The sequence below is a fragment of the Poecilia reticulata genome, linkage group LG4, assembly GCF_000633615.1.
Source record: "Poecilia reticulata strain Guanapo linkage group LG4, Guppy_female_1.0+MT, whole genome shotgun sequence".
In the NCBI taxonomy this organism is placed as follows: Eukaryota; Metazoa; Chordata; class Actinopteri; order Cyprinodontiformes; family Poeciliidae; genus Poecilia; species Poecilia reticulata.
The window spans coordinates 8,434,705-8,458,885 of NC_024334.1; the positions used below are offsets into that span (position 1 = coordinate 8,434,705).

The 24,181-nt window shown below is 37.8% G+C and overlaps 3 protein-coding genes across 7 annotated transcripts in view; all 3 read right to left on the reverse strand.

Annotated features, from left to right (window-relative positions):
* kdm4b (lysine (K)-specific demethylase 4B) overlaps positions 1-2,624 on the reverse strand; it is a 52,658-nt gene extending 50,034 nt beyond the window's left edge. For both annotated transcript variants that reach the window (XM_008406773.2, XM_008406772.2), the window contains exon 1: positions 2,500-2,624. The gene's annotated coding sequence lies outside the window, so the exon portion shown is untranslated. The remainder of the gene's footprint in view (positions 1-2,499) is intronic.
* A 428-nt stretch (positions 2,625-3,052) lies between these two features.
* uhrf1 (ubiquitin-like with PHD and ring finger domains 1) lies at positions 3,053-14,301 on the reverse strand. Of its 2 annotated transcripts, none has more exons than XM_017304560.1 (17): positions 14,051-14,301; positions 11,650-11,807; positions 11,275-11,559; positions 10,861-11,018; positions 10,229-10,444; positions 9,878-9,993; positions 9,527-9,713; positions 9,220-9,343; positions 8,970-9,077; positions 8,654-8,758; positions 8,134-8,240; positions 7,885-8,047; positions 7,638-7,775; positions 7,439-7,538; positions 7,095-7,243; positions 4,917-5,015; positions 3,053-4,542 (listed from the first exon to the last, which is right to left on the reverse strand). In XM_017304560.1, the coding sequence occupies exons 2-17, from the start codon at positions 11,800-11,802 to the stop codon at positions 4,396-4,398; spliced, it is 2,355 nt and encodes a 784-aa protein (XP_017160049.1). In that variant the 5' UTR covers positions 11,803-11,807; positions 14,051-14,301; the 3' UTR covers positions 3,053-4,395. The 2 variants fall into 2 exon arrangements, with proteins under 2 accessions (XP_017160049.1, XP_008404993.1); XM_008406771.2 differs by having other exon boundaries at positions 11,650-11,812; positions 14,051-14,300.
* A 681-nt stretch (positions 14,302-14,982) lies between these two features.
* LOC103463434 (small conductance calcium-activated potassium channel protein 2) lies at positions 14,983-23,932 on the reverse strand. Of its 3 annotated transcripts, XM_017304558.1 has the most exons (11): positions 23,699-23,932; positions 21,343-22,393; positions 20,748-21,176; positions 20,402-20,497; positions 19,481-19,783; positions 18,370-18,485; positions 17,648-17,789; positions 17,428-17,538; positions 17,069-17,196; positions 16,854-16,923; positions 14,983-16,336 (listed from the first exon to the last, which is right to left on the reverse strand). In XM_017304558.1, exons 2-11 carry the CDS (start codon positions 22,384-22,386, stop codon positions 16,052-16,054), a joined length of 2,724 nt encoding a protein of 907 aa, XP_017160047.1. In that variant the 5' UTR covers positions 22,387-22,393; positions 23,699-23,932; the 3' UTR covers positions 14,983-16,051. The 3 variants fall into 3 exon arrangements, with proteins under 3 accessions (XP_017160047.1, XP_017160048.1, XP_008404990.1); XM_017304559.1 differs by lacking the exons at positions 19,481-19,783; positions 20,402-20,497; positions 20,748-21,176; positions 21,343-22,393; positions 23,699-23,932 and adding an exon at positions 19,407-19,453 and having other exon boundaries at positions 18,370-18,788; XM_008406768.2 differs by lacking the exons at positions 19,481-19,783; positions 20,402-20,497; positions 20,748-21,176; positions 21,343-22,393; positions 23,699-23,932 and adding an exon at positions 19,407-19,453 and having other exon boundaries at positions 17,648-17,792; positions 18,370-18,788.
* Positions 23,933-24,181: the final 249 nt, after the last annotated feature.

Sequence of the window (24,181 nt, forward strand, 5' to 3'; positions counted from 1 at the left end):
AGAGAGTTTGATAGTATGTGTAAGAGAGTTTGATAGTATGTGTAAGAGAGTTTGATAGTGAATGTGAGAGAGTTTGTAAGTTTTGGCCCTTGGGGCCTTTCATAGGCAAGTGATCACTGATCACGTTCATTCAGGGATTTTTTTTTCTGGCCACATTTCTTTCTCAAAGACAATGATCCCACATTCCAGTTTAAATAATGCACTGGACAATTCTTTTTGTCATTTCTGTAATCTCCTTAGATATTTTTATCGGCTCGATGCCGTTAATTTGACCTTTCTTAAACAGACYAACATCGTTTCCACAACCACAGCCATACGTCTTTCAACACAGTTGTTTTAGAAATAACTCATTGCATCAGTTGTGGTTAAACAACTTGTTGCCATCTAAAAGATAACCACTCATGTCGGAAGCTCGTAACTATTTTTTTAGTTACATCCAGATGGATAATTTTTTTTGTCCAGGCAGAGTATAATTTTGTCAGCATTTTAATAAGTTGGTAACACTGTTGCTCTGCCGCAGCAAGGAGATACTGGATTCAAACCCCTACTTGGCATCTTTCTGCATGAAGTTTGCAAGTGTTCCCTGTGCATGCACGGGTACTCTGGCTTCCTCCCACAACATAAATACATGACTTGTGGTTAATAGGTCTCTATAAATTGCCCTTAGGTGTGAGTGTCTGTGTGTCTGTGTATGCATAGTTGTCTGCCCTGTGTTAACATTTGATGGCCTAGCTACCTGCCCAGGGTGTACCACACCCCTCGACTGATTTTATTTMATTAAAAGAATAAAGTAAACCATTACGAGAACACAGTCATATTACCAGAATAGTTATAATATTGGCAGAATAAAGATGCAATAATGCCAGAAGAAAGTTGAAAAAGAGCTTTGATAGTTAYCAAGATCTGACCTGACCAAATTAGCAAGTTTGTCATTCTTTCTTTGAAATGGGCAGTTGTTTAAATGACCTGCTGACGTGTTAAAACATTAAGTATTTCCTTGTATATAAAACTGTTACCAATTATAAATTCACAGGGTGCTCAGTATTCCCAATTTAACGAAGCTTGGTGTAGCGCTCTCATAAAATTCRGACTTAAACCTTGTATTATCGCAATTTCCTCATACTAAAAATAAGTCAAAAAAATTCTTAGTCTGGTCCTAATATTAAGTCGTAAACAAGTGACTGTAGTTTGAAGAAAAAAGCCAGGAAAACGACAAAGCTTACATAGCCCATGAGTTTATTATGAATGCAAAAATGTGCACTTTTCATCTCATGCTGAAATATACGTTTCAAATCTGTAAAYATTAGAGTATTTCTTTCAGCAAATTTTATAAAAACTTAGCATATTCTGCAGTGCAAATACATATTTTATTATAGTTCAACAGCTGTTGAAACGCTGGTCTGCATCTTTCAGAACACTGCATCTACATATGACTTTCACTAGCAAATATATTTGCATGTATTAAATTACATCTACTTAAAGTGAAACCCCAGAAAAGTCAACTTTACAACACCAACATGATTTAAAAAGTCCCATTTTGGCTCATGTGTTACAGTAACACAAGAAACATGTTACATTGTAATAATAAAAAAATTATTTTCACTTTTAATATAAATGTTGCAAAACARCACCAATTGCAAATATGTAGGGCAGAGTGACTTCCCCAGGCAAATGGATCTTACAACTTCAAAGGTATTTGCATCAGAAAATGGAGAACCATCCCTAATAAGGTTTCAAGCAGCTGAAGAGATMAACTTTATACACTTTATAAAGAAAAACATGCTATCCACCAATTAGCCAAAAACCTCAAACATCTACAAATAGCTTTTTGAAAATGACTTGTCACAAATTAAACAACCGTTTTCTGGATTAATTTAAATAATTTATTCTTAATAACACACAAAGAAAGATTTACTGGATAAGAGCCTAGAAGAACTCCTGCCGTCCCAAACCACAACATGAAGGGGCCTAAATGGTACCTTTAACTCCATTTGGGCCCGAAACTTCCATGTTGTATCCAGTTTACTTCCTTAAAATGGTCCTAAATGCAAACACTCGTTAAATACATTTATTGTTCTGGTGCTCGWTAGATATCATCTGCTTCATGCAAATAAAAAAAGTCTCATGAGGCATTAACAAAGTGAATTATTGTTACAATGCCGTTACTGCTGCTAGCCCTGCTCAGCTGATACCACTAGCATTCTATTCAAAATGACAGCGGCTAAAATATTGCCACACTAGGCAACTGCAATGAACAAAACTAAGGCTACCCTTCAGTCTCTATAGCAGGAAAACATTTAAAAACACACGCACGCACACAATTGCGAATATAGTAAGTACAGCTGTAATAAAATTAGCTAGCGTCTAGCTAACAGCTACCATATCTGCAATTAGAAAAAAACAAACAAAACCAAAACGTCGCGACGACAACCGATAGCACAGTCAAACTACAAATTCTTGTACTTTATATTTTAGTAAAATACGCTTCAGAAACATTACCTCCTGCAGAAGATTATCGTCCTCTCTCCGTTTGGCTCAAACGAATTGGTTTCGTTTGGTTTATCGGTTTTCTTTTAGCTTTAGCAAGCAGCTGTCGCTGAGCTTGTTTGTGGGTTTAGGCCCTCCGAATAGTGGTCTGTGATTGGTTGAGAGACGTTGATCTTATAGAATTTCTGTAATCTCATTGGTTGATCGCATGAGTGACAGGGTAAACAACGACTCAAATCCTACGCCTAGTAACGTTCATCATCAGAGGGTTRTAACCTACCAACCAGACGCCAGGCACGTACTCTCGTACATGGGTTTTCGACTCTGCAGTCATGGCAAAACACACAAATATATATAGTCTTGAAACGCATAAAAAACATTTTAAGTTTTTATTGAACTTAAAAGCTTTTACAAAACCGTGAGTGATTTGCCTATATTTTTGGRCTAGCCAAGTAGAAATTTAAGGCTAGAAATTTTTTAAACCAACAATTAATTCGTAGATATAATGTAATAGACATGTTCAGTCGATTATTAAATCACAGAAGTACAAATAACAATATACATATTCAGTTTAAATCTTTTTTTAAATTTTATTATTGAACAATGACAATTTTTGCACCAAACATGTGCAGCGAATGCTAAAACTACGCATGAATTCTAAAACGGACTAAAAACAATTTTTTTACAATTTCAGAAAATATACATTTCCCAGCATTTGCAGATATTTTGGCAGAAGAAATGCTTGCATTCAGGACAATTTGCACATTGCTAGAGTGTTTGACCAAACAGAAAAACAACATAACGGACAAAAGCGGCTGTTAGAGACGGCATTAAACACCAATATCAAATATACTTAACTTTAAAATACAAGCATTTCTTGTTTTCACAATGGAATCAAATTTTATAAATGACCACTGGGAAGACACGAGACTGAACCTTCAAATTACATAAGGCAAAATTGTATACATTTTAAACTTTAGAAAAAATACAAATCAAGTCTCTAGGCCGAAGTAGGTTTGAGTGTTAAGGACAAAGTCTAGAGAGCTAGATAGATGGGACATCTACTTTACACTCTTTAAGAATAACCATATCTTTGGACTATTAAAAGTGAACCACAAAATAGTTAACCTAAAAAAAAATCTGTCAAAAGGAGAAAAAAAAAAATGTATTTTCAAGCTATTTTTTYCTTCAATTGTAATCAATTTCAGAATGTGAACTTACAGAAATAATAAAAAAAAAGTTCCTGTTTGATCATTTTTGGGTGAACGGTACATGTTGACGTTTGATGACACGGCTTACAGATAAGCTCTCCTCTTACTCAAGTGCTTTAAAAGAAAATGTGGTTTTTGTTTACATTTTAAGGAATTACAAATCTAACTTCTTTGTTAATTGATCGCATCAGTGCATTGCCATATGAAATGATTATGTCAGGACTCAAGAAATCAAATCATTAAATGTCTGACTTTTTCATAATAAACAGATCAAAACCAGTTTAACAAGAAAACCAATACATAAACACCTAGTCATAGCCTTAGAGATCTTTAGATAATTTTGGGAAGCAGATTACGTCTTTAGATCAAATATTTCTTCAATGAGTGCAAAACAAAGGAATTTGGGGGAAAAGATAGGTTAATTTTAAATAAGGAATATTAGCAGTAGCTAAGCAAAATATGGAGGAATAATTGCCATTAAAGGGTAACGGTACAACCAGTTCTAAATGAATTCTCAATGAATATTAGACAAACAGCTCGACAGTAAAAATGGTTGTATTTTAGCCCACAAAAACTGTAGCTTTTTATTCATAGAAAATATATTAAGAGAAGTGGACTCTTTATTGCCTCAACTGGAAATTTCCCCCCTACAGGTTTCATTGCGCTTCTTTGAGGGCTGAGTAGAGTGGAATAATGATCATCGCCCATTGCTGTAGCCTGGGAAAAGCTGACTTAGAATGTCCTGCAGAATTTTGTTGACAGACATGGAGTAGTTCTTGCCCAGGTCGTGTCTGCAGGCAGGGCAAGTGTAAACTTCTGCCCTGAAAGACCGCTGGAGGCATTCCTACAGATAAAAACAGTAATATTGATTTGTAACCAAGAATTTTATACATATCAACTTTTACCAGTGTTAACAATGCCAATCCCAGAAAATCAATTTATATGCTAGATGAAAAGGCATGCACAGATAACAAAACAAATCAATAAAATAAATTAAATTAAAAGTGTGCTAACCATTCACACTTTCAGTGTCTAAAAACAAAAGCATCATAGAGTAAAGGCTCCACGCCCTTCTAATCAGGCACGTCTGATTAGCAGTGATTGGATTTTACTCAAGAACATCAGGGTAAAGAGTTGAATACACATACACACTTTTAGTTCTGAGAAAGAACCATCAATCCAATGTTAACTTAATATTGAAGATTTCTGGGTCCTCACCTTGCAAACATTGTGTTGGCACTCTGTGGTTATTGGCTGAAAGACCACTTCTTGGCAGCAAATACAAAGGAAAACCTCTTCAACCTTGGTCAGAAATTTCTGCAAGAAAAAAAAAAAAAAAAGATAGTCAGAAAATGACAAAAAAATATATATATTTTCAGTAAAGTATTCACAGTTGTGTTTAACCGAAGATTTATTCTGAGGTGAAAATTGGGTTTCATTCATTCATGCTTTGGGTTTTTACAAGAAGACTTCATTGGCATCAGCTTTTATAATCTAATTCAATCCTATAAACTTACCTAAACACACAGCTGGCATGCAGACTAGATTCAAAATGTCAGATGGATTTATTAAAGCAAATGGTTAAGTGGGTTCACCAGTATTGCATTGATTAATGTGTTTCAGATTTACCATCATCCCTGCAGAGAATCAACCTACATTATTAATCATGTATCTTGATTAATAAAAAAAAAATATATATATATATATATATATACACACAGGGGTGAAAGTAAGGGGGTACGGTAGGGTACTGCGTACCCCTAAAAGATTTAGCGGGGGTACGCAGTACCTGCAAGAGAGGAGAGCGGCTGTCAGCTGTAAAAAAAAAATTAATGGGTTCACTGTGCAGCTGTGAGTGCACCTACTAATCAGCCATGACTGATTAGTTTTTCAAGAAAAATCTAAAACACGACTTAATCAGTTAATAAATAACTTTTTACCCCCATTTCATATTGTTTCTGAACTGGTCGTGCATATAGAGCACGACCAGTGCTCTATATGCACTGGTCGTGCATATAGAGATCGTGGAAGGTTTTGAGTCGATCTCGGCATTAGGTGAGAAACTGAACGCCACCAGGACGATGAGACCAGTACATCCTCCTCTGGCTCGCTTAAAACGTTCGTAACTTTATGAAAGAACCTTGGTCAAAAATTTCTGCAGGAAAAAAAAAACGATGTCAGCAAATGACATCTTTGTCATGTTTGTTAAGTATTTAACAAACAAATGGCTTCTACCGTGGTTATTATGTGAAATTAAATTGTCTAATATAAAAAATAGTTTGGTGCTGTCGGGCTGAGAGGCTTTTCCTTTAACAATTTTTTTTTGCCTCTTATTTAGTGGAAATATTGATGTTGATGAGATTTTCTCAAAATGATAACCTTTTTCAACCTTTATAGCTCCAATGTTGAAAATAAGGCTCCAATATTCACAAATGACATTGAAATTAAATCCAGTCCAACATCTGGTTTGAGGTGATTCCTCTGGAACCTATTGGAGGAAAGCCATCCCAACTTCAGAAGATGTGCTTTTAACTTAATAGAGCTCTGTGGTTCCTCCCATCAGTATGAGTCAGGGTGAGGAGGCGCTATGTTAGGAAGAGAAGTGGAAGCTGCAGGATCTTCAGAACAAACAGGTCATGATGCTAGGCTACTGATTATCCCTCTGTCTGGACACAGGATCAATAGAACCAGTTCAAAAGCTGAAATTAATGATTATATGCCAGACATGGAAAACTGGGATGCACTCCATGCCATGACGTTCAGAATTTAGGTCTCATGGCATCTCAAGATGTCGACATTGCAGCCAGTGGACTGAAGGAAATACAGCTCCATTTTGTAGCAATTCAAGTGCTACCCAGCTTTTATCGCTTTGCAAAAATTTAATCAGCACAGAAACTCCAAAGCACACAAAGAAGCTATTAGTTTTTTTGTCATAGTACCCCCAAGAATTTAAAACTACTTTCACCTCTGTGTGTGTATATATATATATATATATATATATATATATATATATATATATAGCAGGAACCTACAGATACAATTCCATTATTCCAATCCATGTTACTGAAAGCTGATTGTTTCAGTTGTTTTTAAAATAAACTGGGAAAGTTCAAAGCAATATTAACTCTGGAGATTTTAATATAGTTACTGGGCTCAGTGAGACCACCTGATGAGGACTGATTTCCTCTGACCCAGCAAACACCTGAAGCTGAGACAGAGCTGCTAATATGACTAGTGCTATTACTGGTGTTAATTAAGCACCAGTTCAGCACTAGAACCAGTTTACTTAACAGAAACATATCAGGTACCCCCGTTTCAGTGAGGGAAATGCAGTATGTAGATCTGTATGTGAATGTGCAGAGATATAACTATGAATACTCTAAAGTCCCATGTTACCGGTCCAAGAGAGAGCGACTCCATAGCTTCATCCCAAAGCTTCTTGTTTTGCTGGTCATTCTTAATGAGGGATTTCTGCTCTTGTGAAAGCTTGTAGACTTCCACTTTGATCTTCTTGGTAGTCTTGGCAGGCGAGGTCTTAGGGGATTCTGGAGAAAACAAGTCAGATTTATTTWTGCGTCTAAACATTTCAGATTTTTTAAATAATCCATCAGCTCTTCTCAGCGAATGTGATCATCTCTTTCAAAACCGGGATTTCCTATCTGCAAATTGCAGAAGTGAAAAACAAAGAAACAAAAACAAAAGGCGCACAATCCGACCAGTTAAAGCCACAAAGAACTTACCACTCTCMAGAGATTTTCTCTTCCTCTTTGCCTTGTTGGGCGTCTCTTCCTCCTCCACTTCATTTTTGTTCTCCTTCTCCTTTTGATAACCGGCAGGATACTGGAACAGCAGATGYCACAGTCAGTTTACAGAACATATAATCAACCAAATGAGAATCAAAAGGTATACCATTATGATGTTCATTTTCTGATTTCTCACCTGCATGACCAGGCCAAGTTTCTTTATGCGCTCCTTCCCCTCTCTGGTCCATGGCGCCGGCTCATCATCATCGCGCTTCAGCAGGTAGCGCCACACCAAGAAACCAGACTTGCCTTTGTCTGGCCAGTACTTCGCCACCTGTGCAAAGTAGAAGATGCAAAGAAAACCATAAACTGATGCTCAGGGGGAAAGTTTGGTCCTACAAAATGTCACTTTCTTCTCACTCCCATCTACCTTCTCCTCTTACCTTGTAAATCCCGTCATACCGGTTTCCTTCCTCAGGGCAGAATTTGCTGTGCTTGCGTCCTTTGCAGCTACGCACAACCCTGACCGGTTTGCCTTGCTTCCAGTTCTTTGACTCGGCTCCATTTTTCTCATTCACAGGGACATTGCAATTGAGAGCCAAAGCCCTAATGAGCCATAAAAAAATATATATATATAAACTTAAGGTACCAGACACTGTTTTGAATTGTACATTTTCTTCTGAACACTCTACCGGTTCATGTGGGTCAGAGTCTGGTCACATGACTGCTCAGCTGTCCTCTTGTTYCCAGACAGATCTCGCCCCCCTGAGCCAGTATAGGTAAACTCATTGCCATCATCCTTTATCAAAAGATAGTACAAACATTAAAGTCATGAATCAAGACTAAAATMATTTAGAAATATTTTCTTCACATAAATACTTTATTTATAGATCAAAAACTAATTATACCATTGTGTGTTTTACAGCTTATTTATTACAATTGTGAATTGAGGTAAATTCACAGAAGGAATAATTTAAATAAAAGCCAGTACAAGATATTGTGCGTCATTTGTATTTGTATGGGGGAAAAAAAATCCCCTAAAATTGGAAATCAAATTTAGCATTTAAAAAAATTACTTGAGAGGCAGGGTTGACTTTCTTTCTTCCAACTACTCCTTTTCATTTAAAACTTTTTTTCTAAGCAACATGCGACATGTTCATTTTAAACTGTAAACAAAGTAAATAAATAATAAATATGTAGAAAACAGCTTACCACATCATCTTCATAGCCTCCTGCCAAAACAAGAGAGTAGGCTCCGTCGTTGCTCCTGCCATGGATCCCAGCAACATGAGGCCTGTGGACACCGGCTTCACTGACCTGGGAATAAATCAATAATTACTGAAAGTCTATACAGTTAAGCCATTTAAACCCACTTGGTTTACTTAACATCTTGCAGTTTGTGTTAAAACCCTTAGTATTAGTCATGTGTACTACATTAATATATGCAATAGTCAACCTTTAAACAGTTTATTAAATAGTACTCTAAAACTAGCCAAGTGGATTTCAGTTACAGCACAGTTGGACAAACCTGCACTCTGAATTTCCACAGGGAACCCACAGGAACGCCTGGAATGGGACCATGATGGTTAGACGGGACGATGGTGCACTGCTTGGTTCGACCCACACAGGCCATTCCCTGCAGAGGTTATCACAGTAAGCTACCAGAGACAATAACTCTGCATTTTTTTAATTTTTTTTTTATTGCTTGTACTCATAATTAGTCTAATACTCAAAACTGTCTTTGCTGCAGTGAACAGTAAAGATCTGCTCTGTGTCACCTTTCCCCAGTCTCTCTGGCTGGACGAGCTGGCAGAAGCCATCCTCGCCTTCTTCTTGCTTTCCTTCAGCTTCTCTCCAGCCAGAACAACTTCACTGGCGTCGTTACGGCAACCAGGGCAATACCTGAGACGGCAAAACATGTTAAGGTTAAAATCAATTCTACATCCAAGCACTTCGGTAAAAAAAAAAAAAAAAGGCCAACTACTTTTGATCACCACTAATTCTGGAACAGGTCAAAATACCAATAACTCTAGAAAGTACTGTGCTGGATGTAATGAATACACTCATAATTCAGGTTCTACTGACCAATCTTCGTCTTCAGGGATGGATGTGAGTGGAGGATTCAGACAGTATGTGTGATAGGCCATGTCACACTCGTCACACAGAAGCTGCTTGTCTGGATCCTGCTTGATGCCACAGATGTGGCAGTTGCACCAACGGCAGTTCTTCTTTAGATCATCCTTGCAATGTTTACATTCAGGTCCATTTGATCCTAAAGGATAAATTATAATTATCCAGTARCCATTTATACAAGAATATTAACACGGTTTGGTCAGCAGAAAACCCTCACAGTTGATTTGAGGAATAAGTCAGAACGAATCAGACGCCAAACTTTTAAGGTTAACATCATCCATGATTCACAATCTTCTAACTCACTTTTTAAYGGGCTATCGGTTCCAGCTGGCGAGTCACTTGAAGAACCGGGTTCCTCGATCTTATAGATTTCAGTTATGAACATGATCCGGCAGTCGTTAAGAGAGTCGCCTGCTTCCCTGCAAACATAAAAGCAAATTGGTAAAAATGTGGAGCTCGACACTGGGACCAGTATTGAGCAATCCACAGAGACCACAGCAGGAAATCCGCCTCTACATACCAACCGTTGTGCCATCACAAACCACACTAACGGAGACACTGCTACTGTGCTCACCTGTCACCACAGATAGCTGAAATAATTCCCCAGATAAAACCAGGCAAAACTCATGCTGGAAAAATAACTTGCATCCGTACCCTAGGATGATCTTGGCGTAGATTTCGCGGATGGTGCGAGTCTCCCGCTTCCTCTGGATCTCAGCATCGTACCAGTAGCCACGCTCCTTGGGGTCATCGGGATTATAGTTGACCATAATGACCATTCCTGGCTCCAGCTGATGCCACTGGTAGACGGTGCGGGCCCGCGGGCGAACATCTTTGGCCAGCAGCTGAATCACACCATTTTCTGGATAACTAGAACAGTTTGTGTGAAAGTGTAGGGTAAGTTAAATGCCCCTCTCAGGTGTTTCAAACAGCGCTGCACTGCGGTGCRTTTAATGGTGACAAGAACCAATAGGTTCAAACAGCGACACTGCACTGGTAGAAGCTCCCTTCAAAATCCACACTACCAGCTGACACACAGACACAGATTTGTAACCAAGCATGGTTCTAACTTTCTCAGACATTTATCAAGCASAAAATCTAGCAGGGACACATAGGAACTTCAAGGAAATATTGTACGATGCCGTTTTTGTTATTAAGCCCAAGACCATAAACATCCAAAAATTAAAAAGCATGCCAAAATTGTTGACTAAAAATGTAAATGCATTTAAGTAGACATCACTGGAAAAACTCCAAATAGCAAAAAAATAAAAAATAAAATATCTTACTCTTCATATTTAACGTGGTACAGGATCTCTTCTTTTTTTTCTGCCTCTCCATCGCCGGACTCTTCTTTGGGCGTCTTTGTCGTTTTTGTGACATTCACAATCTGGGCCTCAAACCATGCTCCCATGTTCAGGTCTCTTGCATCAACCAGCTCATTAATCTTCAGACAAAAACAGAAGATGGTAACTGACCACGTCCATTAAGCTTAAAGCTGGATTTTGGAGACTGAAGAATTACCAACTAATCTTTCTCAATCGTGYAAAAATGCATAATTAAAGTCCAGTAGTCAGTTTACAACTAAAAGATGTTTCTGAAGTTAAATAGCCACATTTATGAGTTATTTTTTCCCCAACTTCTCTGCAACATAAAGTAGACATAAAACAGATTWAATTCAGTCTGTAGTCTTTATAAAKTACCTTGTAAAATCCAAACCCAGGATAGACGAGCTCCACTGCATTTGTCTGAGCAGAAGTCCCAGCAGTTTGACCCTCGACCTCGCCGTGGGTTGAGTTCTTGTCGGACTCGCTCTGGGTGGAGCCGCAGCCAGAATCYGAGTCGGAGAGCTCGGCTTCTTTGTCTTTGTTTTTGTTTTTGCTTTTGCTTTTGACGACATCAGCAGCAGGGGCCTTCTGCCTTACAAGCAGCTGCACTATGTCGTTGAGGCCAACGTTGTAGTCAAATATGGTGTGGCCATCTTCCATCTGAGACCCAACACCAGTAAAGAGTTATACTTTAGTTAAACTAGACCAAAAAAAAAGGAAAAGAAAAGAACTTAACCCACACCATCTCACCTGTTTGCCACGATAGAAAAGTCTTTGCCTCTCTGGCTCCACCTTGAACAGCTCCGTGATTTTGAGACGCAGCTCATCCACCTTGGTGAGTTTGGACAGGTTATCCACCCGATGGGTCTCCTTCCCATCCATGGTGCGAACTTGAATCCACATTGCAGCTGCCCTAGGAAAACAACCAATTAGCTTAAATATGGCTGAAAGTGTATTTTTGTCAAAACACGGTTATGCCAACTCCAGTCATATTTAACTTTGCAGAACAATCTCACTTTAACTTCATGTGGAAAAATGTTTCCAAGTAGCAGCTCAGTGAAAGAACATCTAGTCCTTTCAACAAACACATTGCTGCAGCCAGCAAATTTACCGTAAGTAAACTTTCTTAAGTACATTTTCTTAGAGGAAAATATTCTTAAGAAATGAAAACAAAAAAGATATTTAAGTAATATGGATTCAGTTATAAATTTTTCTTCTGTAAGGCAAATAAATGTYGTTAACAGAACGAGTGTTTCCTCCATTTTCTTGAAAAATTCAACTATTGAAACAGCCTTTTATTTTGGGATTAACTACTTTCTCCTGTGAGGTTTCCAGCCTTTTCAAAATACTGCAGCAGGACTTCTGACAGCGTCACCTGATCTTAGTCTTTTTCAGATCTTTGTGCTGGCTCCCACTTCAAAAGATATTTGAGTTTAAAAAAAAGGGTAAGCATTTTCTCACCCACGTGACCCAAATTTTATGCACTTGCTGTAGAGGTCAGGTGAGTGAACAGAGGAGCAGATCAGTGCACAGATCTTTCACTGCACCTGCATCCTAAACTTTCTAAAAGCTTGGTCACTTTATAAGCTTACATTCAATAACCGATTGCAACTTAAGACACCTACCCATCCCGCTCATTGGAAACGAGACATAACTTATGACATCAATGTTGGACAATGTCTCCCACCCAAGCATGAAMTGCTGCTGCTGAACTGGAGAGCACCTCCAGTGACAGATTGCAGCATCTTGGGTACAAAAAGGAGCGTAATTACAGGTCCTTCCTCCCAGCAGCTGGGACTTTAGAACCATCACTGCTCCCAATAAACACAAGAAGACTAGACAACTCTGCYGTTATTTGGTTTTCTCATTTCAAGTTTTCACTTCTTGTTAGTAGTCCATCGTTTTTGTGCACAGCTTGTGTCTTTGCCACTTTAAAGTTTCATACTCTGCTGCATAATTCTTTTCATACAAGTATGCYATTTTTAATAAGCTGTAGTGTAGTTTTCTTATGTTGTAAATTTGTCCTTACTGTACAGTCTCTTATTCTTACGGGTTTTACCTTGTGTGAATCAGCACTCTCAAATTTTACTTTGTCTCTTGCTGCAGTTCCACAGGAGTTACCCAACTGTGGGGCAATAAAGAATATTTATATTCTATTCTAGCCCCGTTTAATCATTGCTATTTATCAGACTTTCTTGTCTGCAATTACCAACTCCTGCTCTGTTATCTTGACTGCTTCCTGCTCAGGGTACAGTATGGTGCCGCTGTGAGCAGTGGGTTGTCATCAGAACTATCAGAAAGGGAGGGAATAGGCTGATTTAAATACAGTGCGGGAAACTGGGCTCCAGGCCACTCCCATTTTCTTTTAAAAGCACATCCGGACGCGAGGGAGCGCTAGCAAACAATGTGCCTTCGGTTTCTGACTGTAAAACACGGTGAAAKGTTRTATTATTTAGGTTCTACACTGATATATTACCCGAATATAACGCACTTGGATCCCAGTGAGTGATGAGGGGAAAGGTCTATGGCTGCTCGGCTTCACTGAGACGCTCTATGCGGTCCCTAAATAATCGTTCGAAAGCGAACAAAACATGATCATAACATTTAAAAAAAAATAAGGAAGAGAAAAATAAAATAGCTGCTCCAACTTAGAGTTCACCATTTACCTTAGTTTCTTTTACCATTTTCTTTTTGAAAGAGCAAACAAAACCACCAAATTATTCACTTCATGCAAGACAAACAGGGAAATGGGCAGTATTGTGTTAGCATACGTGAAAATAGATGAAAAGCAACAAAGTAGTAAGCTAGCACATTTAACCGTTGGTAGTAAGAGTTACAGTTTCAGCACAAATAAACAACTTCTTCCAAACCTATTTTAAMGCGWACAGCAAACCACATTACAGATAAGACTTTTTTTCAGCCATTTTAACAACCACATTACATATGAAAAAGAACAATGAAAAAAGATTAATAACAGAATTTGACAAAGCCTGAACAAGATGTGCGGCCTTTTAGTGGTTCCGCAAAGGCAGCAAAAGAAACAACACAGGACTTAGCTAACCTCTGTGTACCAGCAACTGAATAGAGATGCAAATGAACACGAAATTAACAAAATGTCGAAAGTTAACAGAAGTGGCAAAACAAGATTTACCTGTTTGATCGTCCAAAATAAAAATCAGGAAATTGTCGGCAAAGCAATAAATGTGCACGTTTTTCCCCCCCAAGTAACTTCTATCAAAGGGTTTATGCGACCAACTCTACCCTTSTTGGAGATTGATCAATGAGTTATTCTTCAACACTTTGTTAACCCGCCTGCTCAAGGAGTTCCCCATGCTGATTGGCTGCTTCTTTCACACTGTTCAGATTTGATTGGTTAATAGAGCTGTCAATCTGGAGAGTGACTGGAGCTTAGAGTCAGCGCGCGAAACGACATTCTCGTGGGTGCAGTTCTTCTTTGGGAGTTTATCGCGAGACAAAGTCCTCTGCAGACTAAACATATGGTGRTTCTGGTAAACAACGTTGATAGTAGATGTATGTCTTATCCAAAGTACCGTATATCTTGATGAGGTTTTAAAGAAATCCCAGCCATCATTTTTTATTTGCTTGCAGAAAAACATAAGACTTATTTGATGTAATCAATTATGTGTAATTATAATTATATCAAAAACAAACAAACAAAAAACAAATATTATTATCCCCCAATAATGAAGTTGGTCTTTGTGACTTGTTTGCTGTGCTGAAACCTGACAAGTGGTGGATAGTGCCTCATCAATATGGAGTGATGACCCTAGCAGAGATAAGATAAGGAAATGAAAAGAAAATCTTTATGGTCTAATTTGTTGGATCACATGCAGTGAGTGACTGTATCTTTCMTTACAAATGATAGCTATATTCTAACAGATATGTACACATCACATTTGTATAAATTTACAAAATTATTAACAAAACAGGCCTGAAATGAGATGTTAGCCATATGTAGGAGAGTTTAGACRTCAGAGCAACAGCAGACATCTAACAATTTAATGAGAGAAAAAAAWACATCTGACATTATCATTGCTTGCAATATAATGACTCAACACCATCCAGAATGTAAATATTCTTTATTGAAAACAAAATAATAGAAGATTAGAATAGTAAGCCCACTTTAAAACTCTGGCTATTTTAAACATTCACCAGTCTCTTTTGTAATACTGCTCTTCTTTAAGATGAAAACTGTTATAAACTTCAAACATAAATGTCCAATATATGAATTTAATCCATAATAGATTTTGGTTTTTTTTCCATATACTCTCAAATACATTTATATTAATTTGCACTTTCAGTTATATTTTACAAAACCAAAATTCCTTATAATTATGAAAGCGTTTTTGCAATATCTYGTTTTATTCTTTCACAAACTGATAAGTAAAACAAAATGAGAGTAAAATAAGCAATGAAAAGTATGGTTAAATGCTTTCATMCTATTTACTTTTGCTAAGTTCCCCCAAACTGCACTAAAATTAAACAGCTACATTTTAGGAAAAGCCATTTATAGATGAAACAAAACAAGAAATTAATAAACACTTTGGTAAGAATGATGGACAAGAGTAGTGTAAATATATGAGGGGCCCCTCATATAAATATCCTGATATTCACAGGCATTGGATTTAGGCTGGAACAACAGAGCAGTTCTGGGAGAGTATTKTGGTTTCTAAGAGCACTTCTTGTGTGTGTTAAAATAAATATGCTTACATTGATCCTTACATAAAATATCTACCTTTCTCGAAAATGAACAAAGAACCACATTGGAAACTTGACATCTTGAACTTTTACGACACAAAAAAAATCCTTATTTACTTCTTGAGTTTAAATATATGTAATGTTAACCTCTARATATTAATGTTTTTCAAGATTTCATTCAATACCTGCAGTGTCTCGTTTTAATTGCTGGAGGATTTCAGCTACTGAATAATAGCAAAAGACGTACAAAGTTAACCTTCCTGAGGCAGGAAAATGCTACATAACAAAACAATGTTTTTTTTATTATCAATTTATTTATTTTCATCCACACGGACGAAAATAAACAGGCCTATTATTCCACCCCGAAAGGGAAATAATCATGTTTTTTGGTAYAGTTCCAACCAATAAGAAAAATTAGGAAACTCAGAGAAACTCAGCTGTACGGCGTCTCTGGTGTGCTTGATCCAGGACAAAGTTGCTTGGGATGTGCTGAACAGCACTCCGAGCTCAGAGAGGACGACAGGAAGTGAACGCGGCAGGCTAAGTCATCCAGRAAATCTTTTTGTAGTTTTGCTATTGCTTGAGATAGAACAACTGGTAGCGATTGCACTCTGACAAGGATGGAGTCCAGTTTCTCTTCCAGAGCCACGATCCTCCTGTCCAGCTCCCCGGTTCGATGCTGCAGGTCTAACACCAGATCGTACATCATGTTCTGAGTCTGAAACACAGCAAAGAGATTGTACAGCAATCTGGAAATATTTTTGATATTTTCTTATGTCTTWGTCAGCATAGATGCAGTAGTAAACTATTTATGCAGATAAGAAAAAACAAGTTTTGGTTTACATTCTGTTCTTTTTTTTATGTAAATTATGCTGGATTTCATAAAAATAATTTAGTGAGAGCTAAAACTTAAGAATTCTTCAAAAACTATGTGTTTTCAAATATTATATTATATTAGGTGTATTTGTCATTTGGCCATTTGAGCATTATGTCTTTAGAACCTCAGTGGATCTCCACTAAAGTTAAAAATAAAATGCAATATGTCAATTGTGTCCAACATTTCAGCATTATATCATAATGTCAGCTAAGCTTGGACCCTCAGAGCAACAAAACAGATGTCCCAACATATTTAGGCTTTRAATGAATAAAATGGAAGTAAACTGCTCATCCAAAAGAGCAGTTTGATTATAGTTTTCTGGTGTATTCCTCCATAATTCAGAAGAGATTACACAWACCTTTGCAATATCAGCAACAGTATTTGCTTGGTCAGTAAGTTTCCTTTGCTCCATTTTGAGTCTTCTCAGTCTGAATTAAAAAACAACAACATTCATTTGTCTTAAATGGATTTAAGATTATGTACAGTTTATCTTGACAGAATTTATCATTTAAAAAGTGCCTAGTAATACTTCAAGAGGGAGACAAACAAATTCAAACAAATAGTGATGCCTACTGGTGGATGGCCTGCAGGAATTTCCGCTGGTGCTGYCGCACACGGGCGTGGTCAATCTTTTTGACCAGCTTTGTGTTTTTGTAGATGAGCCAAGTCTCCCTTAAAACATTTGCTGCTGTATTTTTTATCTGAGAAGGGAAATCACATGAACAAGAAAGCACGGCAGCAGTTTTAAAATGGCAKAGGTTGTCTTTTTATGACTTACATTTATTTCATTTTGGTACTTTGTAGGTGTAAACWAGTTTGATAAATATGTTCATTTCAAAATGGTAACTCAATTCTAAAGCAAAAAACGGACAATATTTGTGACGGAAAAAGATTTTTCTCCAAGAAATAAGCAGCATTGTGTGCAAACAGACCTTTTTGTAAAGTTGAGTATCCATCATAAAATTATGGACGTGTTTTTCAGCTCTTGTGAGCTCTGACTTCCTTGCAACAACAGCCACCACCAAAGCTGTACAACCTGCTCCCTGTGGAGAGGAAGAGCTGCGGTTGGCATCACAACAGATTCTTTCAGTTGTACCCAAAGATTAAGTTTGATATTTATTTYAGTACTCATAAAAATGTATTTCTTCTCACCATAATTCCTGTCAAGAGGCAAACTCCTTTCCCACAGTAGGTGTGAGGGACCATGTCTCCATAGCCAATGGACAGGAAAGTGATGGAGATCAGCCACATTGCTCCCAGGAAGGTGCTTGTTACTTCTTGTGCATCATGATACCTACTGAGACARAACAGCAGGGGCTGTAGTASCATTTAGTGTTACAGCTACACAGAAAATTTCTATAYTCAGGTGAGACATTGAGGCTGAGCCATTTGGGCATAAATATATGAAGTATGATGTGGGGAAGCCAATGTGAGGCTTTGGAACCTACAAACACTCTGATGGTAGCATCAAGCTGTGGAATAGTTCAGTTGTTGCACAAAATGGACTGAATAATTAAGATGGGGAACAACCTCTTCAACTTCAAGTCAAATATATTGTTGAAACTTCAACATAACTGGTTGTTTTCAAGTTCAAAGTATAAAGCAGTCTGACGTTAATATTTGAAAACATAAAAGCAAAGCTTGAAAGCCAGGTCTGTGCCAAAAACCCCACACAATTTAAATTATGTTATCCCTCATTAGAAAGGTAATCATACAAACAAGTCCTAAGTATGTCAAAGCTTTTGGTCGTGGCAGACGTTGTTAGTGAGCATGTTTGTATAATGTTGGCCGTGAAAATGCACCARCAAGAATTTAAGACAACTATACACAAAGTCTCTGTTAGACTACACATTATAACAACTCTGAGTTGATACCTCTCACATACACGCACTGTCCACGCTGCAATGATCCAACAGGAGACACTAAAGACCAGCAGGACAGTCCCGGGGCAGATGGTCATCAGCGTCTTCATCACAAAACGAGTGTCGAAATTAATCTTATTGAGGGCCCCGATGCTGCGTGAGGAAGCATCTGTGAACAGTTTGCTGTGCAGCAGCATGACACGTCCRATCAGGTACAGTCGCAGGAACATCGGGACAGAAAGGATGATGTCTACATCAGTATCTGCTACAGATGTTGTATAGTTGAAGGCCAGGCGGGCAGTCCAGGTGAACACATACTGGCCTGGGATTGGATGGATGGCACAGATGAGGAGCTCCAACACAATGAAGAGGATTCTCTCAAAGGTCATTGCGATCCTCCAGTCATCTGCCCCATTGTCAACCATGAACAACTATTACAAATGAACAAAGTTAATAAAAAATAGAATGTCCTCAATTGTAAGATTAATTTAGTGTAAATTAATCTAATCTATTTTACTTGATCCAAAAGAACTGGTTGATTAAAATCAGTTTATATTCAACACTAAACCATGGGACGATTTTATATATATATATATATATATATATATATATATATATATGGTCACCTGGAATTGTTATATTTTTTTTGTTTCTTTTGAAGCAGATTATAAAAAGCAGATTAACCCAATGTTCAAAGTGACACTGTATTATTTTCCCATCCCAATAAGCTGGAGCAGGTTGTCTTGACATTTCCAAAAATTCAGAGATTATTGATTTTAAATTAAAAATACATTTGAAGCACAAGTGTTTTGTAATCACAGCCAATTTTCAACCACATTATACAGTCTTTATGTGTTTAAAAGGTTATTCAAACATTATGCCTATGATTTTGCAAAACGTAAGGATAAAATGTGTGAATATAGGGAACATAAACCGTGCTTGAATATTTTTATGCATTTTTCCTTAATTAAATACCTCTTTCTCATTTTACAGTTATTGGCTTTTAATCATAAGCAGCAATAAAATTGTTGAACAGTCATCGATCATACCTGTATTTCCCTTGCATGGTACATCAGAATGAGTCCAAGAAGGATTGCAGTGGAAANACAAAACGAGTGTCGAAATTAATCTTATTGAGGGCCCCGATGCTGCGTGAGGAAGCATCTGTGAACAGTTTGCTGTGCAGCAGCATGACACGTCCAATCAGGTACAGTCGCAGGAACATCGGGACAGAAAGGATGATGTCTACATCAGTATCTGCTACAGATGTTGTATAGTTGAAGGCCAGGCGGGCAGTCCAGGTGAACACATACTGGCCTGGGATTGGATGGATGGCACAGATGAGGAGCTCCAACACAATGAAGAGGATTCTCTCAAAGGTCATTGCGATCCTCCAGTCATCTGCCCCATTGTCAACCATGAACAACTATTACAAATGAACAAAGTTAATAAAAAATAGAATGTCCTCAATTGTAAGATTAATTTAGTGTAAATTAATCTAATCTATTTTACTTGATCCAAAAGAACTGGTTGATTAAAATCAGTTTATATTCAACACTAAACCATGGGACGATTTTATATATATATATATATATATATATATATATATATATATGGTCACCTGGAATTGTTATATTTTTTTTGTTTCTTTTGAAGCAGATTATAAAAAGCAGATTAACCCAATGTTCAAAGTGACACTGTATTATTTTCCCATCCCAATAAGCTGGAGCAGGTTGTCTTGACATTTCCAAAAATTCAGAGATTATTGATTTTAAATTAAAAATACATTTGAAGCACAAGTGTTTTGTAATCACAGCCAATTTTCAACCACATTATACAGTCTTTATGTGTTTAAAAGGTTATTCAAACATTATGCCTATGATTTTGCAAAACGTAAGGATAAAATGTGTGAATATAGGGAACATAAACCGTGCTTGAATATTTTTATGCATTTTTCCTTAATTAAATACCTGTTTCTCATTTTAAAGTTATTGGCTTTTAATCTTAAGCAGCAATAAAATTGTTGAACAGTCATCGATCATACCTGTATTTCCCTTGCATGGTACATCAGAATGAGTCCAAGAAGGATTGCAGTGGAAATGCTGATCAATCCTTTCAGCACATAAGAATAGATGGATTCCTGTTCACAATGGACAGAGAATATTARCATATCTGAGTGCCTCAGTGGTAATGAACTTTGCCTTTCATCTTTGTTTTCATGAGGCTGAAACCTTAGTAGACAGCTGTATGTCTTATTCCACAAAACAGCCTTCAAAAAAGCCAGTCTTGCTTATGATATAAGCAAGGCCGCACATATTTCACATTGAACATGTSTTTTTAAAAGAGTGACCTAATCATGTTTCAGCATTTTCTCAGTAGTTATAGGTTACCTTAGTGTAAAAAGTTCTTGAAAGCTCTGTCTCGATGACCATGGCGATGATACCAAACATCCCACAGACCAACGCATAGTCGCTCAACTGTTTGCGCTTCCCAAATAGAGCTCTCCTCTGACCCAGCCGGTAGCTGATGTCCTTGGTCTTCTTCTGTGGTTTGCTTCCCTCTGTTGTGATCAGATTCTCACTGTTGGCCTTACTGGAGTCGTCTCCGATGACCTTGGAGAAGGCGTCCTCAAGAATGGCACTGTGAAGCAGCTGAAGTTGCTGCTGGTCTGAAGGAAAATCTGCAAAACTAGAGCTTAAAGTGCCCAGGCTGCTGAGCGGTCGCACTGCATCCCCGTTTTGGACACTGCCACTTTCTAAGGTGTCAGGAAGTGGAGGGCAGGGTTTTTGTTTGGATCCGATGAGATGCTGAGAGGGTTCCTACAAAATAAGGTGTCAGTGTTCACCAAGCAGTGTATTGCCAATTGTGGCAGTCAAAGACAGCATRCATAAATCATATGTGMGAAGATCATAATTATATTTTTTCCATTTAAACATTCTGRAAGCCCTAAATWAACAGAAARGMTGTTGAAAAAAGGTAACATACCTGACTTTCTTGCTCTCTTGTTCTCTCCACCAAATCTTGGTTTTCAAGCAAACTGCACTGGCTGGTGGAGAAAGAGGTGAAACTTTTCTGACTGGCTGGTGTAGCTGATCTTTTTCCCCATGGCGTTCTGGTTAGGCGATTGTAAGGAAGATGGCGGCACTTCAGTGCAAAAGATGACTCTCCAGATGGCTTCCATGTTTGATCATCAGTTGAGGAGCAGTGAGAGTCATTCMTWTGATGCTGCTGCACCAAAAGTGGTTCTTTGCCAAAAAGRTCTCTCCAGTTRACATCTAAACTGAGTGCAGAGAGTTTCTTATTTCTRTTAGCACACTGACCTGAGTTTAAAGGAATGTTGAACAACTTAGAATGAGTTGCTTGRCTYAACTTTCTGACTTTTGGATGATTGCAATGCCRTTCATCTTGGCCAGAGCACTGAGGCACAATGGTGTTCCTCGGGTGGTTTGTAGGAGGTTTGCGAAGATCTTTGTGATTTGTTTGCTGTGCTGAATCTTGGCAAGTGGTGGACGGGTGTGTGCTTTCAAGGAAAGGCAGGGTATGAGGTGACGAAACRCTTCTCTTAGTTCTGCCTCTCGGGACACTTTCTTTATTTGATTGTGGSTGTAAACTTAAGATGTCAGAATGTTGGAGAGCATCAGGACAGGGGCAGCCACATCTGTCCGTATGGTTTGGATTTTCCACAATGTCTTCCACTCTTCCTGCTGAGGATGGATCCTCCCCGCAAAGCAGCTGCCAGTCTTGGTCACTGAGCTGTGACAGTAAAAGGTTCTGTGTTTTTGAAGGCGACCTCTGAGCCGAGCCTCTTGGAGGATTGATTCCATTCGACTTCTCATGGAGGGAAGATGAAGCGCAGCAGCGACTCTTCTGAGGAGATGAAGATGCTTTCTCTGGGCTTCCAGAGAATGGATTGTGCTTCTCCTCAGGACCTCCTGTAGCACAGTGCTGATGTTCTCCATCTTGGAAGACTTCAACTGTTGAGTCAAGACGTCTTGTTGCATTGGTGGGTTTAACCAGGATCAACCTCATGTTATCTCTGCAAGACRGAAAAGACATGATGTCCATTTGAGTAAAAAACACATTCACTTCTGATGAAACTAAAAAAGGAAAAATGCAATAGTTATAGTAATCTCTAGATTATAAGAATACYATAAATGTTCCCAAACTTTTTTACCATCTAATCCACTGAATATTATTGAAAGCCGTTCAGCACTGACTATTWGAGTTGAGATCAGTAATCAGTGTCTATGCCCTGAGCCATAAATATGCAGAAAACAAAAAAAAAAGGTTACAAGCTTTTGAGTCTAAACACCGTAAACATGAGGTTGAAAATGTGGTTATAAAAGCACAACTGATTATATCTAAATGTTGTTGAAAAGTTTATAAGGTTTGACAAATAAGTCAAGTTTTACTTTGAATAAATTATTGTAGACTATATTTGGACAGGTTGTAGGGAATGTAGGGAATGAGGAAGTAATATTTTGTATTTTCAATATAAAAACATGGACCTGTTTTAGCCATAAAAAAGATGTTTGTAAATATCTGGTATCTGAAGATATTTATTATCATCAAATAATAAAGGGAAGCTTAAAAAAAATCCAGAAGTTTAAAGGAAAAAGTTTAAGCATTAGCAGAGTAAAAGTATTTTTGTGTGAGGAAGTCGTGACTTTTTGCCAATGACAAATCTGCACAATGATTTTTATGCAGAGGCCAAAAGTATATTCAAAGAAAGTATTATGTTTCAAGAGGCACTTGTTATAATCTTTTAATAGATTAATGGTACCCCTTTGTGTTTCTGAATTAGTTTCAAGGCTTGTATTCATGGTTGTTAAAGTGCTTATTTATTTAATTACAGGTTGTCTTTACATGAGGCTGTGAATATGAAGCAAACTGTCAAAATCAGATGTTCCCCCCCCCGCCCCCTCCCAGTGCCCTGTTTTCTTTATTTACCAAACTTTGCAACCATAAACACTGAGAAAAGCTTCACCAGTTTAATTTCCATGCAACACATTTCTAATTTATTAGACATTTGAAACATGACATGTTACTCTATCACTTTATGATTTGTAAATGTTAACTAATGAACAGATTACCRTATTACTCTAAACACATAAAATGTAAAATACGGTAACAAAATCAAAATAATTCTGAAGCTAGTTACTTTTCTTTGAGTTATGCCAAAACAGTGAAGTAATGGCTTTTTCCCTTAAAATACAATGTTGAATCTTGAATTCACTCATTACTTAAAGGCAACAGTAAACATATTCGCTTGTTTCTTCWAACATTTTTCTCTGTAAATAAAAATTGCTTAGAATTCTCTACAGCTACAGGTGATTCTTACCTCGTTCCTGCTTTTCTTTCGATTCTATCCAAACTTGAARAAGCAGCCTGCAAACAAATATTCGCCCCATCAACAGTAGTGATGTGTTAAGAAGGAGAGYAGCCTGAGTGGGTGTTGGATGGCCGCTTGCCTGCTCCCAGTGTGGACACTTGATGAAGGAGCTTTAAAGATGCTTTCCTTTGAAAGAAATGATTAGAATTCAAAATGAAGGAAGAAATAAGCAGCAGCTGCCTGATGAAGGGTTGCCATGCAAATGGAGGGGAGTGAGAGGGTGCAGGTAAAGGACAGGGAGGGAAAAATAAAAAATCTGTAACATCAGACCCCAGCGTTAGGGCAGGACATCACACGGAAATAAATTGTAAGGAGACAGGTAGGCTGGGAGGGAAAACAAGGCCAATTGCTAGYATTCATRGCAAAGTGGTAAATAAAAGGTCATTTGAAGTTGTTATTGAAGCTTGTGGTTCAAAGGCCTTTTGCGACGTC